At 43.3% G+C, this 15,599-nt stretch overlaps 2 protein-coding genes across 2 annotated transcripts in view; one reads left to right on the plus strand and one right to left on the minus strand.

Annotated features, from left to right (window-relative positions):
- Nucleotides 1-4,779, plus strand: part of LOC107087701 (polycomb protein suz12-B-like) — a 24,693-nt gene extending 19,914 nt beyond the window's left edge. The window contains 4 exon segments of the mRNA XM_015379424.1: nt 439-596; nt 677-878; nt 1,555-1,634; nt 4,036-4,779. Of these exon segments, the coding sequence (XP_015234910.1) occupies nt 439-596; nt 677-878; nt 1,555-1,634; nt 4,036-4,381 (786 nt within the window). The 3' untranslated portion in view covers nt 4,382-4,779.
- Nucleotides 4,780-11,318: 6,539 nt separating this feature from the next.
- The window catches only part of crlf3 (cytokine receptor-like factor 3), a 19,909-nt gene continuing 15,628 nt past the window's right edge, over nt 11,319-15,599 (minus strand). Inside the window, exons 3-9 of the mRNA XM_015379425.1 lie at nt 14,673-14,880; nt 14,508-14,595; nt 14,257-14,434; nt 12,679-12,907; nt 12,389-12,527; nt 12,192-12,304; nt 11,319-12,036 (exon numbers count right to left, since the gene is read on the minus strand). Coding sequence (XP_015234911.1) covers nt 11,771-12,036; nt 12,192-12,304; nt 12,389-12,527; nt 12,679-12,907; nt 14,257-14,434; nt 14,508-14,595; nt 14,673-14,880 — 1,221 coding nt within the window. The 3' untranslated portion in view covers nt 11,319-11,770. The remainder of the gene's footprint in view (nt 12,037-12,191; nt 12,305-12,388; nt 12,528-12,678; nt 12,908-14,256; nt 14,435-14,507; nt 14,596-14,672; nt 14,881-15,599) is intronic.

Consider the following 15,599-nt stretch of genomic DNA (forward strand, 5'->3'; position numbering starts at 1 on the left):
GCAGCAGTCTGTCACTGAAGGAGCTGTCCAGTTCAGCACCAGCTTCATGCATCGGGTGGGAGACATTATCCAACAGAGATGTTTATTTAGTTAAGCCGGTTCGTACACTGTGCGATTTTCGGGGCGAGTTTTCCAGATCTTTGCTGCGTGCTCCTGTTCTACATGAGTTCAGACTTTCCTGTGGTTTTCTCAAGAACATACTTGGCAAGGAAACAAGTCAGTATTCGCGTTCTAGTGAATTGAGAAACGGCCAAGTTTCCCTAAAGAACGCTTCTCCGCCCACTTGCTTCCTCAGGAACATCCTGTTTGGGTTCTGGTAGAAAAAGCAGCCATGTTGGTTCAGTAAAGGCCCAATATTTGTGTCCCATCTGCTTGGGCGTTTGTATCTCCGGGAAAAGCTCGGCGAGTGACGCGTTTCCGTGTCTCTGCTGCTTCCAGCCTGCACCTAAAGGAGCGAATATCGAGGTCTCCATCAACGATTGCTACGACGGCTCCTACGCAGGAAACCCGCAGGACATCCACAACCAGCCCGGCTTCGCCTTCAGCAGGAACGGACCCGTCAAGAGGACCGCCGTCACCAGACTCCTGGTCTGCAGGTAACCACCGCCACCCCCCCCAGCCTTAGGATTCCCATCCTGCTGGGACCGGGCTCACCTGCCGCCTCTCCACCACGCAGACCCAAGAGAACAGAACCCAGCCTGTCAGAGTTCCTGGAGCTGGAGGACAGCGACCGGGAGCAGAACCAGAGGACGTTCACCAGCGGACACAACCGGCTCTACTTCCACAGCGACAGCTGCCTGCCCATGAGGCCCCAGGAGATGGAGGAGGACAGCGAGGACGAGAGGGACCCCGATTGGCTGAAGGAGAAGACGGTGAAGGTGGGTCAGAACCCGCTCATCCGGCTCATTTTCTTCAGGCGTCTAAACTTTCTGCTTCTTTTCTGAGAAGGGAGAAAGAAGCGATGTTTTTATCCCGGTTCTTCAGCTGTTTTCTCTGCTCCTGTGAACTGTTGGGTTTGTCTTTACTGTTTTCTAACGTTTCCAGATTGGCGTGACCAGAATCACGCCAGATCCAGCCCCGGCGACGCTCACCTTTCTGCTGCTGGTCTGTTAACGTCCCGTTAACCCCTGGATCCCACCGGTTCCACCCGCCGCGGGTTCATTCAGGAACCCTGCAGGCACATTGGGGGGGGGGCGTTGATGAGAATCAGAGATCAGAAGGCGGGAAATTTAAACGTGTAATCGGGCCGCTAAAGCCGGTGGAGTCCGGGGGTCACAGCCGGTTCAGATGTGACCCAACCTGGGTTCAGTTGCTTCTTTATTAACTTGGATCTCATGAACTTTATTTACACTCCAGTTTAGAGGAAGTTTGGTTGTTTTAATTAAAAAGATTGTTTAATTTGGTTCCTCTGACGCCAAACAGCCAATCAGAGGCGAGTCTGACCGAACATCTTTCACCCATCAGAACCAAATAGAAGCTTTACGGCAGTAAAATGAACCTCTGCTTTCAATCTGAACCCGATGTGTCGCCTGACTTGTCTGCTCCTCCCCGCAGCAAATCGAGGAGTTCACCGACGTCAACGAGGGCGAGAAGGAGATCATGAAGCTGTGGAACCTTCACGTCATGAAGCACGGGTGAGAGCGGTGCTGCTGTTCGGTCCGACTCAGATGAGACTGTTTGATAGAGAAGATTTGGTGGAAACTAGATTAAAGCTGAGAAGCCATCATTTTCAGGTTAGCTCCTCCCAGCCAGTAGGTGGCGCCATCAGCTGCTGCTGGGCAGGGATGAAAATACTAAATGGAACTGATATCTGGGAAGGTCTAAGCTCCGCCTTTCGCTCTTCAACTACTGTTCCTATTGGTGCTCAATCCTTTCATGCTGACGTTGGCATGGTAACAGTTTCTGAACCTATTAATCTCTCAAAATCCATCCAATCGCCGCGACTGACATCGTAGACATCGTTAGAAAGCTTTGATTCTATTCTATTTACACGGCGAGTACCAAAGCAGCATGTCAAAATTTAAACATGACAAAACAGCCGCATACCTTTGAAGGCGTCCAGAAGCCGGTTTATAAATCCAATCTTCAGTTGTTTATACTCCATTCATCCACAGATTAAAAATAATCCAGATTATTCATAATAAAAATCCCCTCATAACGTTCGGTTTTTGACGTCAGAAAAGTTGGATGGTCATAGCTAATGCTTAGCATCTTAAGAAGACTTACTTCCTTGTCTGTTAGCCCGCCATGTTTGATATGGTTCTTTACGTTGTCTTCTTGCCTATAAGACAAAAATGTCTTCTTTGTCTGACTCGATTTGAGTCGGGGACAGGCAAGGAAGTCTTAAAAGCGCTCCCAGCCTGCCAGCCAATGACTCACAGAGTAGAGCGATATTACGCCTCATAGAGTCCTGCTGTTATTGGTTAATGCTACGTTTAGACGGCAAGCAGCAAAAGCAGCTAGTTTCCATGCTAAGTCAATGGTTGAAGCGCATCAAGTCGCAGCAAAAGGTGCTGCAGCGCATTTTGATCTTCTAAGCATCTGAGACGCTTCAGAAGCAGCAGCTGCTGGACGCGCCTCATCAACCAATGAGAGAAGCTGATCTGGGAGCTGGCAGGGAGTCAGACGCAGCACTGCTGATGCAGAGCGCTATGATCACTCCTCTGAAACAGTTTATTAACGTCTAAATTAACTTCAAATGTAGAAACCTGCCGGCAGAATATGTTGGCTTTTATTATCCTGCTGCCTGCAGTTTGGATTACGTACATGAAAAATGCCTTCCAGACCCAAACAGTAGAGGAAAACCCCCAAGAGGCTCCCGGGCCTGAGGCAGCTGCTGCTGGGGATTCCCAGTGACTTCGCAGCGCCGGTATGTGGGGGTCTGAGCGGCTCCCACAGAGAAATAATCTTTGAAGGCAGGATGGTAATCTGGATGAACGTAGCGTAAGACCAGATGGGCTGTTTGGCTTAGTAGCGAATGAAATAAGGCACACACAGACATCCTCATAAAATGGCCAAAAAACACATCAACGACCAAAAATATGAAACTTGGATGTTAAGGAGTCTTTTGGGTTGATTTAGAACACAATTCTGGCCCAATATTAAAAATAACCCTAAAAAATACAACTTGCCTAATAATTCTGCACACAGATTAAATGTGCTCATTATCAGGCGATATTGTCCCAAAAATCCTCTTAGAATCTGTGTTTTTTTTCCGTTATCTTCTGCAGGCCAGTTAGTTCTACGTCAGCCTGAACACCTAAATTCATCCAATCATATATTAACGCTCATCTGTCAATCAAATGTTTTCAGTCATAGCATCTTGATTCATGTGTCGCAGCTAATATACGCAACGGTTGAAATCAGAATCCTTTCCTTTCCCATTGAGTTGCGTCCCAGTGTTCACGGGGATGGACGTCTGTGTCTTCGGCAGGCGTAGAGCTAACAGAACTGGCAGCGTTGCGAGGCAAGGGCTCAAACATGTACGGCTGGAAGCCTTCTACACCAAACCAAGCTTCTGCCGCCCTGGCGTCCTCTTCCACAACATCTTCGTCCCCGCTTTCCTCCTCTAAATAAAAAATGGATGACGGAGGAGACTCATCCACGACCTCCGACACTAAACTCTCCTCCTCTTGCATGTTTCCTCTGTCCATAGCGTTCCTTGACAGCGTCGTTTCTAAGTCACCAATTTAGTGCTACTTGGTCCCAATGGAATTTCCCATTGGGAACCTACTAGCGCTAAGATGCTAACTAGTTAGCAAGATGCTTCGGACAAACTGGCTACAACGAAACTTGCTTACGAACCTTCCGCTACAACAGTCCCGCCCCTTTTATAAACGACCAATCACATTCACTTTATTCACTCCTGTAAAGTCGTGAAACCACTCGGGAGAATTCTGAAATGCAACGTTTGGAACGGCCGCTTTTAGACCTTAGAGGCTTCTAAAAATGTCTTTAAATTAATATTTAATCGTTTTTAGGAGAAACGAATGAAATGACCTCATCCTTTCCTCTTTTTTCATGTTTTCCTTCCAGTTTTATCGCCGACAACCAGATGAAAGAGGCCTGCCTGCTGTTCGCGAAGCACAACGCCGCCGCCATCGTGGAGCGCAGCCTGTGCCGCAACTTCCTGCTGCACCTCATCAGCATGCACGACTTCAACCTGATAAACACCAGGACCATCAACGACGCCATGGCCTGGATCCACGACCTCCAGAACCAGTCAGCCAAGAGGGACAACGGCCAGGAGGAAGAGGAGGAGGAGGAAGAGGAGGACTGGGAGACGGCTGTGGAGTCCCAGCCGGATCCCGATCCTGATCCCGAAGCTGCAGAGTTTAAACTCTGCGTCGAAGAGAACCAAAACAAGCTGGACGAGCAGTAAGAGGAGGAGGAGGAGGAGGAGGAGGAAGAGGAGGAGGCGCCATGCAGCAGAACCATGAACTGGACCCAGAGATGGGAAGCTCCCAGTCTGCTCACTCTTTGAACGCCTGTTTTTTCTTTTCTCTACGATCCGTTGACGAGGCTTCAGGAAATTTTCAGGAATTTTATTTTGGATGTTTTTAAGGGTTTTAACTCTGAGGTGCTAAACTTTTCCAGGAGTGAAAAACAACCGCAGCCTGTTTGTTCTTCCACTAACGACCAAACTTGAATCAGAGTCGATGAAATGAATCCGATTTCACGGTTTTTATTTTCAGCCCGCGCTTCAGGGATCAGAGCTGGAGGAAGAGGAGCAGCTCTCAGGTGCCGTGATGTCACCGCCGACTCCTCCTCCAGGGGAAACAAAAAAACTCAGCTTTAAAAATGTCAATAACTTCTTTTATTTGCTTTTTTTTTTATTTTTGCAAAGCGAAGCCCTGATGGATCAGCTTAGGACGCGCCGTTAAAGTCCCGCCGTTTGGTTCTGGGTCGTGGTCAAACGTATCCGGGTCCAAACTGGAACGTTCCGGTTCTTTTTGACCTCAAAAAAAAGGAAAAAATGAGCTGAACCTGAAGAAAAAGCAGCTTCCTGGTTTTTATCACTGGTGCTAAAACGAGTTTCACTCCTCAGAGGCGACTGTCCCACAGCGCCACCTACTGCCAGCACTCCCAACATTCTCTAAGCCCTGAACTGCCTGCAGCTCCCTGCTGTCTGATCAAGGTGCTCCATCGTCTCTGGACGTTTGTACATAAAGCCGTAGGTGGGAACTATTTAGCTTTTTCCTTCCTTCCATGAAGCGTCGTGTTTGGTTTTAGCCTCCCGGACCAAAGGAGATTCACTCTCTGCTTGCTCCCCCCCCCCATGTCTCTAACTTTATTATTTTTTTTAAAGACTGCTGCAGCCAGAACCTCCTCCGCCTTTAGACAGTCTGATGCTGCCTTAACACTTTAACCGACCCGGCAGAAGCGGCGTAAAAAAAACCCGACGCCGACCTGGAAAAGCTCCACTGATGCCTCCCGAGTTTCCGCTTTAATCCAGACTGACTGTTTTTGTTTGTTTTTAGCTTTTGACTGGATCGTTTTGTTTTTGTTTCTTCACAACACCAGCAGCGTTTTGCACAAGACGGGAGGAGCCATGTCAAATAATAATAATTATAATAAAAATTAAAAAACTGGTCTAAAATATTGCTGTAAAAAAAAAAAAAAAAAACTGAAAAAACGGCTTGATGATATAAACTGTGGAATCATGGTTTTCTAATAAAGTAAAAATGTGAAGAAGATTGTCCTGTTTTGGTTTTTAAATTGTTTTTTTCACAATGGTTCCTTCACTTCCAACAAATAAATATTAACCTTAATTGTTGTAGCTCTACTTCACCACTAGATGGCAGAGCAGAGGGAAGATTGGCAGCACAAATTAAGATATTTAGAAATTTAATCTTTGAAATGTTGGGTTCACCTGTTAGAAAAGGCTAAAACGGGCTCATATTTAGGGTCAACGCTGCCGCCATGATTAGTTCTTTCATTTTAAACTTAGACTTTATTGTCTTTTTTTTTAGACGGAGCGTATAAAAAAAGAAATTTCATTCATTACAGCTCTCAAGACATTTTCATATTTAAAGTGCAGCAGTGATAGAAATAAGACTATCATTTACATTTTCAAATATTCAGCTCTTTTAAAAAAATATCTCTGGAGAGATATGATCAAATTCAGAAGCTTCAACAATACAAATATCTAGTAAAAGAAAAGCATAAAAAAATGGTAAAAAGGCGTCATAACTGATGAGTAACTGATCCTCTGAATTATTTTTAAAGAAATATTTAAATAAAACAAACCGTTGGCAAATTCTCGGATTGTAAAAATTGAATAAGAATAACGTAAAAAAAACAGTTTCTGAAAATTAAATTCAGTTTATTTCTATAGCTCCAATTCACATCATGTCATCTCAGGTCACTTTCCAGTTCACCAGATCATCCAGTCAGATTGATTCAAAGTTTTCTATCTAAGGAAAACCAGTTGATTGCATCGACTCATTGACTCTTCAGCAATCCCTCACACTAAGCATGCTTGTAGCGACAGTGGAGAGGAAAAACTCCCTTTGAACAGGAAGAAACCTCCAGCAGAACCAGGCTCAGTGTGAGCGGCCATCTGCTGAGGCCCACTGGGGTTCAAGGAGACAGAAGCAGACATAGAAAAAGAAGCATAGATACAAAAGGCAGCTGGATATTTTGTGGGATTTATTTTTTTTTTCTTTATCATTTGGTTAAACTAATAAATTCTTTTCCAATCGCCTCCCTATTCAGGTTTCATTTAGTCTGATGCCTTTGGATCCACTTCCACGGTGACCTCACTGATTAAAGGTTCCATCCTGATCTGCTCTGGTTCAGTGTTTTTGCTTCCTGGATTTTTGCTCCTTCCTAATGTTTCCTAAACAGCGCAGCATTTAATGCTTAATGTTGGTAAAACAGCAGCAAACAGCAAGAGAAGTGTACTGAAAATATCCTCAATAAAGCTTTAGCTTCCTGGGACAGAAGCTTATTGTGGCCGAATTGTTTTCAGTTGTCATGTTGCCTCTGAGCTGCATGATGCTTCAGGAAGAGGAAAGGATTCTGTTTCTGAGTCTTTTTTACTCATTGCTCCTTTAAGGAAAGTAAAACTAGATTTCCTATAAATAAAAATATGATTTAAAAGACCTTTTATTTTCTGTAATTCATATCCTAAAGCTTTAACTCCAACTACAATCGATTAAAACCTCCCCAGTTTGCTACACAATCGTTTAAAGGAAAAGTCGCTCATATTCAGAATTCAAACTTCTGAAAGTTCTTTAAATCTGAAATGATTCCATCCTGTTCAATAAATGATCAGTGTTTTTAATTCAGAGTAATTTTCATGTGAATGTGCTTTACTGGAGGCATCCATGTTTGTCAAAGAACACTACTGCCACCTACTGGTTAGTGACGTCACGGTGCGGTATCGGCTGTTGATCAAGTCCCAGTGCTGTATCTGGTGTTTGTCACAACGCGCTATTATCCAAGTCATCTTGAAAACATTCTTCTTCCAAATGTTGGCTACATATTACGGGTTTTTTCTCTGGCCAGAAGTTCGATGGCAAATCCTCCCTCTTCAAGTTGGCGATCCAACGACCAACCCGTCCGTGGAGGATCAGGAATCAGAAAGGTGGAATAACTCTTTTTTTTCACTTTTACCCGATGTATTCCAGCATCCAGCTGCCATGCACGTGGGCATTGTCAGTTTCACTATAGCTCTGGTGAATTTCAATGGTGAAGTCCTCTGGAAATCTTCAGTAATTGTTGTTGATTGCAGATGTGTCTAGTAGTTCCCATTGATTTAGCTTGGAAAGCGGGGAGAATGGCGCTAGGCTTACCGCACCGTGACGTCACTGCTGGAAGATGGCAGGAGGGAGGGGTTACTATATTTGGGCAAAAATGGCCGCTGATTTTTTTACTGATTAACGCCAAATTCATTAAAACACCATGAAAGTATTAGTTTTGGGTATAAATAATAATCATTGATTCTTCCTCGCTGACCGGACTGTTCCTTTAAGATTTGTGGCAGTAGTGTTCTTTGACAAACATGGATGCCTCCAGTAAAGCACATTCACATGAAAATTACTCTGGATTAAAAACACTGATCATTTATTGAACAGGATGGAATCATTTCAGATTTAAAGAACTTTCAGAATTTTGAATATGAGCGGACTTTTCCTTTAAAGTCTGTTTTTATTTCTTGTGCTTTTTTAACCATGTTTTCCTTCCACTAAACTTTCTAGTCTTATCAGTTGATAAAGGCCTTTATGAAAAACCAAACCCTTGTGAAAAAAGTCTGGAAGTTTACGTGTTGGTAAGTTTTTTTAATTTTTCGCTCATTAAATCCCTAAATAATTTTGCTTTTGTTAATAAAGTATAATTTTCATCACAATTCATATTTTGTTTGCATGAAATGATAAAAATCCAGATTAATTTTAAATATTTTGTAAACTTAGAGCAGGAAGAAAAGCTGGAAGAGTTTTTTTTCTTCATCAGGAGGAAGATTTTATTGAACAAAAACTGGTGAGAACACAAATGCAATACACAGTTTCGACCAACAGGTGTCACCGTTAAACCCCTCCCCCCCTAAACAGAGAGGAAAGGCTTCATTTCTGAGGTTCTGTTGGTTGATTTCAGGACATTTGTACCATCGGCTGAACCGGTTGTTTCCGGTTCCAATCGTCCTGCGTCAGGATTTAGAAAACATCCACAGATAAATCCGTTTTTATTCTTTTAGGCGACAGGAAAATGTCCTTTATGGAGAACGGATCCCGTTTCTTCCAGCGATGAGGCCTTCCTATGGTTTTCCTCTGACCTGCATCCTCATTTCAGATATTACATAAAACTACACAAAAACACACCGAAACCTTTTCGCTGATGTTTTCCAGACTCCCTGAAGATTAAAAAAAAAATAGATTCACAGAAAGACAGGAACAAGTTTTTAACAAAAAACTTGTTAAAGAGGGAAAACAAAGAGCAGAAATTGAAATGCAGGTGAATGTTGTGGTTCTGGGAGACGTGAACACTGTTAGGATTGTCACAGCAGGAAGCTTTGGAGCTCTAATGGTCTCCATAAACACAATTTGTTCTGACAGGATCAAAGAGAAAGAAACAGATAAATTAGATACAAATATTTCACATCTTAAACATCAATGGGTCGTTTTTCTCCAAACAGATGCAGGAATAAAAAAAAAGACATTTTGATAAAAGTCTTCTGCTAAAAAATCAGGGATGAACATCGGCTGACAGAAGCTAACAGAACTTTTCCTTTAAAGCATTCCAATAAAACTAGACATGTTTATCGCAAGAACCGAAATTTAAATAAAGATTATAGAATCAGGATTAACAAAAACGGCACAATGTTGTAGTTTCTCTTTAGCGTGTGACCGTTGCTTTCAGCTAGCAAAAAAACGGACGCAACATTCACAGTGAACCTAAAAATAAAAACAGCTAAAACCAGGCAGCTAAAACTTCTACTGTCCTCCTGAAAAGCTGCGCGACTGTTCTACGGTTAAACTGAAAAAAAATTGCATAGATTTATAGACGTTTAATAAAAATGTCCGACAATAGAGACTGCTGAAGCTGTAAACAACTCGCTCTGTGAGAGGATCCTGGGTTTAAACGAGCAAAAATTGAAAAAAATATCTAGAAAGAAGTAAAAATGACTTTAATTAAGTGCATTTACCATTTCATAAGCAGATAAATATGATGATCTGCAAATAGAATGAGTGTTTTTACTCTTAAAATAAGATAATTAGGTTAATTTTCTTATTTTAAATGTAAATTGTCTTGTTCCATTGGAAAAATGTTTCACAAACCTCCTCAATTGAAGAACAAATGCACTTAATTTAAGAAAAATTGAATTTTCCAGATTTGGATTTTTTTCCAGTGTGTAAAAACTGTCTGCACTGGAAAAAAGCGTAATCTAAATAAGTCATTTTTTTCTTAAAATAAGGGCCTTTTGTCTTAAATTGACACTTTGACAATGGAACAAGACAATTTATATTTAAAAATAAGAATATTTCAAGTGCATATTATCTAATTATCTTATTTTAACAGTAGATATACCCATCCGATTGGCAAATCATCTTATTTACCTGCTCAAATTAATGCTAAATACCCTTAATTTAAGAAATGTTGACTTATATCCAGATCATTTTTACAGTGTGTCCTCTTTGCAGGAAACTAACAAGCAAGGAAAAGTCTCACCTCATCAAGGCGGACATTTTCTCCCATAAGAATCAGCTATTTTACACATAAAAAAGAAATTAGGCTTAAAGACATTCTAGATTTCTCCGTCCTTTAACTTTGGGACACCTCAGGGTTCAATACTGGGGTCACTATTATTAGCATGTCACTGGAGAAAAACATAATGACTGCTTTCTTTACCTTATTACTAATCCCAGCATCTTATTCTAGTTATAAATCTATTTTACTGAGAACGGTTAATATTGTAACTCTACTTTTAATTACACAGGTAAGAATTTAATTGTTAAAAATTAACTATGTTTCTTAAGTCAAATCAGAAAAGGTGACCTGAATAATCCTCCTTTTCTTTCCTGAGTTACAAAAATATAAGAGTTTTTTTTCTAATCCAGATTTTAATCTATAATTAACTGTGGGACACCTCAGGGTTCACTATTCGGGTCACTTAATGAATAACATTAGCCTCAATTAGCCTCATTAGCTCCAACGTCTCAGTGACTTTCAAGCATAAAATATTGCTTCCTTATAAACATTAACAAAAGTATTTGGAGTTTTACTAAAAGAAATGTTAAAAAAAAATCACTTTTCTCGTTATGATGGTGAAATAAAACAAGTCAGGAACTATTGTGAAAATATGATTCAATGCGAGTCCCGTTTTTTCTCCTTATAATCACTAAAAATACTTTTTTTTGTTTAGTTTTTTTATACCTTATTAAACCTGGGATCCCTCAGGGTACCATATTTGGGCCGTATGATTTCCCCCGTTAACAAATCAGATTAGCCGTCTCAATGAAAGGCAGATTAAGGAACCGGCAGGATAAAAGTCGTGTTTGGCTAGCTGTTCCATTTGGTCTAAATCAGAACTATTTACTGCAATGGAGTGAAAGCTAAAGGCAAGAATCAACTATTTGAAACGTTTTTGGAGTTGAACAAAAGAGGAAGATTCCAGATTAAAGCGGATTAAATCTTTCTTCCTCCAAAGGGATCAGATATTTGATATCCATAGAGCGGGAAAGGGGAGCAGAATTCCACTTCAGATGCTGTAATTGACTACGGGATCCCTCAGGGTACAATATTAGGCCCACTATAATTTCCCCCTTGATGAACGATGATCGTTTTTTTTGTTTTGGTAAAATTTCTCTTTTTCATTTTTCCTGATCCATCAATTACATTTTGTAAATTATTTCATGGCAGTTTCCAAGCATTTAAGACAAAAACAGTAAAGATCTCCAATGTGTTCTTTAGATTAAGACTTCCATCACAGGGTCGGTACGTTTTGAGTTTAAAGTATTTTTGAGCGGATATAAATTTGCCGCTTTAACTTTAAACCTTCTGATTGAAACAAAAATTAAAATAGTGACAGATCTACGTAACTGAAAACCGTTAAAACTGATCTTTAAAGAAAAGTTGTATTTTTGATTTAATAGTTAATAGAAAATCATGAAGGGGAAATAAAGGGGCGGGTTTTGATGTGCGAAACGTTGCGCTCCATCAGCGTGGTGGAGGTCGCTGCGATCCCAGAGTTCCTGGATGCCTGAGGACCAGATGCTCACCGTCAAAAGACAAGAGAAAGTTAAAAAAAAAAATCGAACGATTAATCTTCCTAAAACACGAGGACTTTCCAGCCGGAGTGGACGAAGGAGCAGCCGAAGAAGAGGCAGTCTACCGCCTGGTCCACCAGCCAATCAAAGACCACCTCCCTGTTCCCGGAGCCGATGGTCACCCTCAGCTTGAAATGGCCGCCCTCGCTCAGGTTGTTGTTGCTGATGGGGAGCAGGTTGACCACCTCCATGTCAAAGGTCACGGCCGAGCCCACGGTGATGGCTGGAAGCTGATTGGTCATCTCTTTACCGTTGACGAAAACAGCGCCTGAAATGGAGGAGGGGATACGAGACGCAGCAGTTAGAAATCATAAATCTGTTTTTTTTAAATGAAATGCAGAACAAATGAAGAGGTTTGGGTAGAAATCAATGCTAGCAGCTGCTTCTAGAGTCCAGCTCAGAGCAGAAGTGAACTCAGCCAACCGTTGGTGGAGATGCAGACGGCCTGGTCTCTCTGCAGAGACTCCTCGCCGCTCTGAGCGTCGATGCAAACCCCCAGGCTGTCCAGCCGGCTGAGCTGACCTGCAGCAGAGATCCTGCAAACGTGCAAACCGTCAGCAAAGCACAGAGTCTTTGAGGGAGGAGGGGGTTAGAGAAACGATGTGAACGTTTGAGCGTACTTAAAGGTCAGCGTCTGCCCGCAGAAGTAGGTGGGGGCGTTGGAGTAAAGGACGGTGCTGCGGCCCTGGGAGGAGTCGTTCCGCAGGGCGATGTTTTTCCTGCTGCTCAGGATGTAGCCTTCTGTCCCTGAACGCCACTCTGCAGAAACACAGAAGCACAGCTTCAGAACGCTGCTCTTTCAGATCAGCATACCCCATCAGATCAGCATACCCAGGCTGACAGACGATTCACCCCCCCAAAAAAAGGAACCAGATTCATCAGTGTGATGCAGCCTGGAGGCTCCGCCTACCGTGTGCAGCCAGAGTGGTGTAGCCCGTCTGCGGGATGCTCCAGGGACTCCACTCGGTGCGGCCCTCCCCACGGGCGCAGACCCGAAACAGGTAGTCTGTGTGAGGATCCAGGTGGAGAACCAGGAACTCACAGTCCCGACCAATGTAGGCGTCCTCGTACTGGCTCCCCCCGCTGCCCGACCGCCGGTACTGCAGCCGGTAATCTGCAGCAGCAAAGTCCTCGTCCACCTGGAGTATAACACATTCATTAAATCTGTTGTAGGACGCATTGATGCTAACATAGAAAGAGGAAGCGTTGCGGGGTAAATAAAGTTTACATCAACACGAGGGCTGTTTCTCACTGTGTACTTGTGCATATTCGTGTGCACATGAAATATCCTCAGCCTCACCCTTGTACTGTTCCAATTTACTAGAACAGCAGACCGAGAACAGACAAAGTCCCCGGATGTTGTTCTGGCCCCTCCCTCTTTACCCAGCATGCATCAGAGCAGACTTTTCCGTTCTCCAGACTGACAGCTCTCCCAGCATGCACTGCAGCAGCAGCTTACAGGTTAGCGCTCACAAAACTCAGAGGATTAAGTTAAAAGTGTTTTGTTGCTGTTCAATAAAAGTACGTTTTAAGAGCATCTGAGGCGAGAATATTATACTTTAAGTGTCACTATAAATGCGTAATGTAAAAAAAAAAGCTAATGTTAGCCCATTTGCAGCGGACAGGGCTAACGTTAGCCCGTCTGCAGCGGCCAGAGCTAACGTTAGCCCGTCTGCAGCGGCCAGGGCTAACGTTAGCCCGTCTGCAGAGGCCAGAGCTAACGTTAGCCCGTCTGCAGAGGCCAGGGCTAACGTTAGCCCGTCTGCAGCAGCCAGGGCTAACGTTAGCCCGTCTGCAGCGGCCAGGGCTAACGTTAGCCCGTCTGCAGAGGCCAGTGCTAACGTTAGCCCGTCTGCAGCCGCCCTCTCTCTGCGTGTGTGAAGTACCGCTTGCTCTGATGGAGGTTTTTGGTTTTATTTGGCAAATGTTCATTTGATTTGTTTATCTGACTGTGTTCATTATTATTCCTCCACTAAATGAAAAAAGTCAGAATTTATTATTATCTCGAGACTATTAATATCAGGAGGTGAAAAGCAGCTCCAATCATGGCTGCAGCCATATCCAGAATTCCTGGTTTTCCAGCCACTTTTCTTGAAATTTCTATTTTCCCATTCTCTAGCTTTTTCTCTGCCTCAAGCTTCTTTTTCAAACATACGATTTAACGATAAACCGGAAGCAATTCCGCGCAAATATATTGCATTATAATATATCGGACGAAATTGTTTTTATAATTTTTTTTTTAAATAAAGCATTTGAAATTCCACAGCAATCAAATTTAATTACTTTTAATGCAAATTAAGGGCTTTAAATGATTATAATTTAATTACTTTTAATGATTCTTAATGACCCCTGAAAACCCTGTAGAAACAGGAAAAGTCAGTCAGTAAACACGAGCAACATGCGATTAATGTAGATAAAGTTCTTCCCCTTTAAAATCTCAGAACCATCAAAATGGCAGCTGTGAAGAGGACGTAACGTCCGCTCTCACCTTACACCAGCGGACCAGGACGCTGCCCGGCCTCTCCTGCAGCTCCTCTATCTGGACGGGCGGATGGGAGGAGACGCAGCCGTGGCGGGACACCCGGTCCCTCAGCAGGCTCAGGAGCGAGTCGTCAAGCTGGGCTGAAACACACGGGACGTCCACCAAAGCGGGAACCTCAGGAAGACTGGAAGACAGCAGAGATGAGCTTATCAGCGGCGCTGGGCGACCTGTGGAGGAATCCAGAGTCTCTGTGCTACCTGTCCAGCTGGATGTGCAGGGCTTTCTTCGTAAAGCTGCCCAGTTTGTCCTCCTTCTCCCCGAGGCCACATCGCAGAGCTGCTTCTCCTGCATCGAGAATATTCCTAATTATCCCTTCATAGAACAAGTTAGCGTCTCATCGATGCGTTTCTGAGTTTCATCACCTTCCCTCAGCAGCTCGTCGGCCTGTCCCACGCCGTGCTCGATGAGGCTCTGACAGTCATCCAGAGGTTTGATGCTGTCGGCCTCGATGGCGTCGACCTCGGCCAGCAGGCCGGCCAGTCGCTCCGACAGCAGGCGACCCGCCGCCGCCTGCAGCTCTGTGAAGTGCCTCTTGAGAGCCTCGCGGGCCTGACCTGAGCTGCCTCGAATCTGAGGAGGAACAAGAAGGATGAACTTCTAAATGTTCTTCATTTTAACCTTGAATTCATCAGAGAAAGGTGATGTTCTCATTAGCTGCCGCTGTCTGAACGCACCTACAGCCGCCATCTTTCTCTGAAGCCTGGTTTACGCTCAGAAACCAGGACGACTGCGTGTGTGTCGCAGTTAACCCAGATATGCCCCGCCCCTTCCACAGACACTCTGCTGCTCCTCCCCAAAACAGTAATTGACTGCAGACAGGAGGCCTCTGATTGGTCAAATCTACATCCGCTCTACTCTACGCGTATTTCCTGTTTGGTTCCTTACCGGCTTGTTTTGTTTGTATGACCGCCATTTTGGAAAACGACTGGTGAAAATGGAGCAGCTAGAAGAGCGAGGGACGCGAGAACGCTGCACTGCAAAAACGATCTTAAAATCAGTAAAAATGTCTTAAATTAAGTGTATTTGCCCTTAATTTGAGCAGGTAAATAAGATGATTTACCAATGGAGTTAGTATTATTACAGGGTTCCTACAGCATAAGGCAAGTTAAATTCAAGACTTTTTAAGACTTTTTAATGCCACTTGAAATAAAAATTTAAGACCAAATTCACAAGAAACACAAGAAAAACCTGCTTGCGACAACTTAACCCAAAGGTTTATTATAACATAAAGCACTGCACTAATGTTTCAAATTTTGAAAAGCTTCCCATACAGAAAGAAAGCTAAAAAC

This window comes from Cyprinodon variegatus, unplaced genomic scaffold, assembly GCF_000732505.1.
Source record: "Cyprinodon variegatus isolate N-32 unplaced genomic scaffold, C_variegatus-1.0 Scaffold191, whole genome shotgun sequence".
Classification (NCBI taxonomy): domain Eukaryota; kingdom Metazoa; phylum Chordata; class Actinopteri; order Cyprinodontiformes; family Cyprinodontidae; genus Cyprinodon; species Cyprinodon variegatus.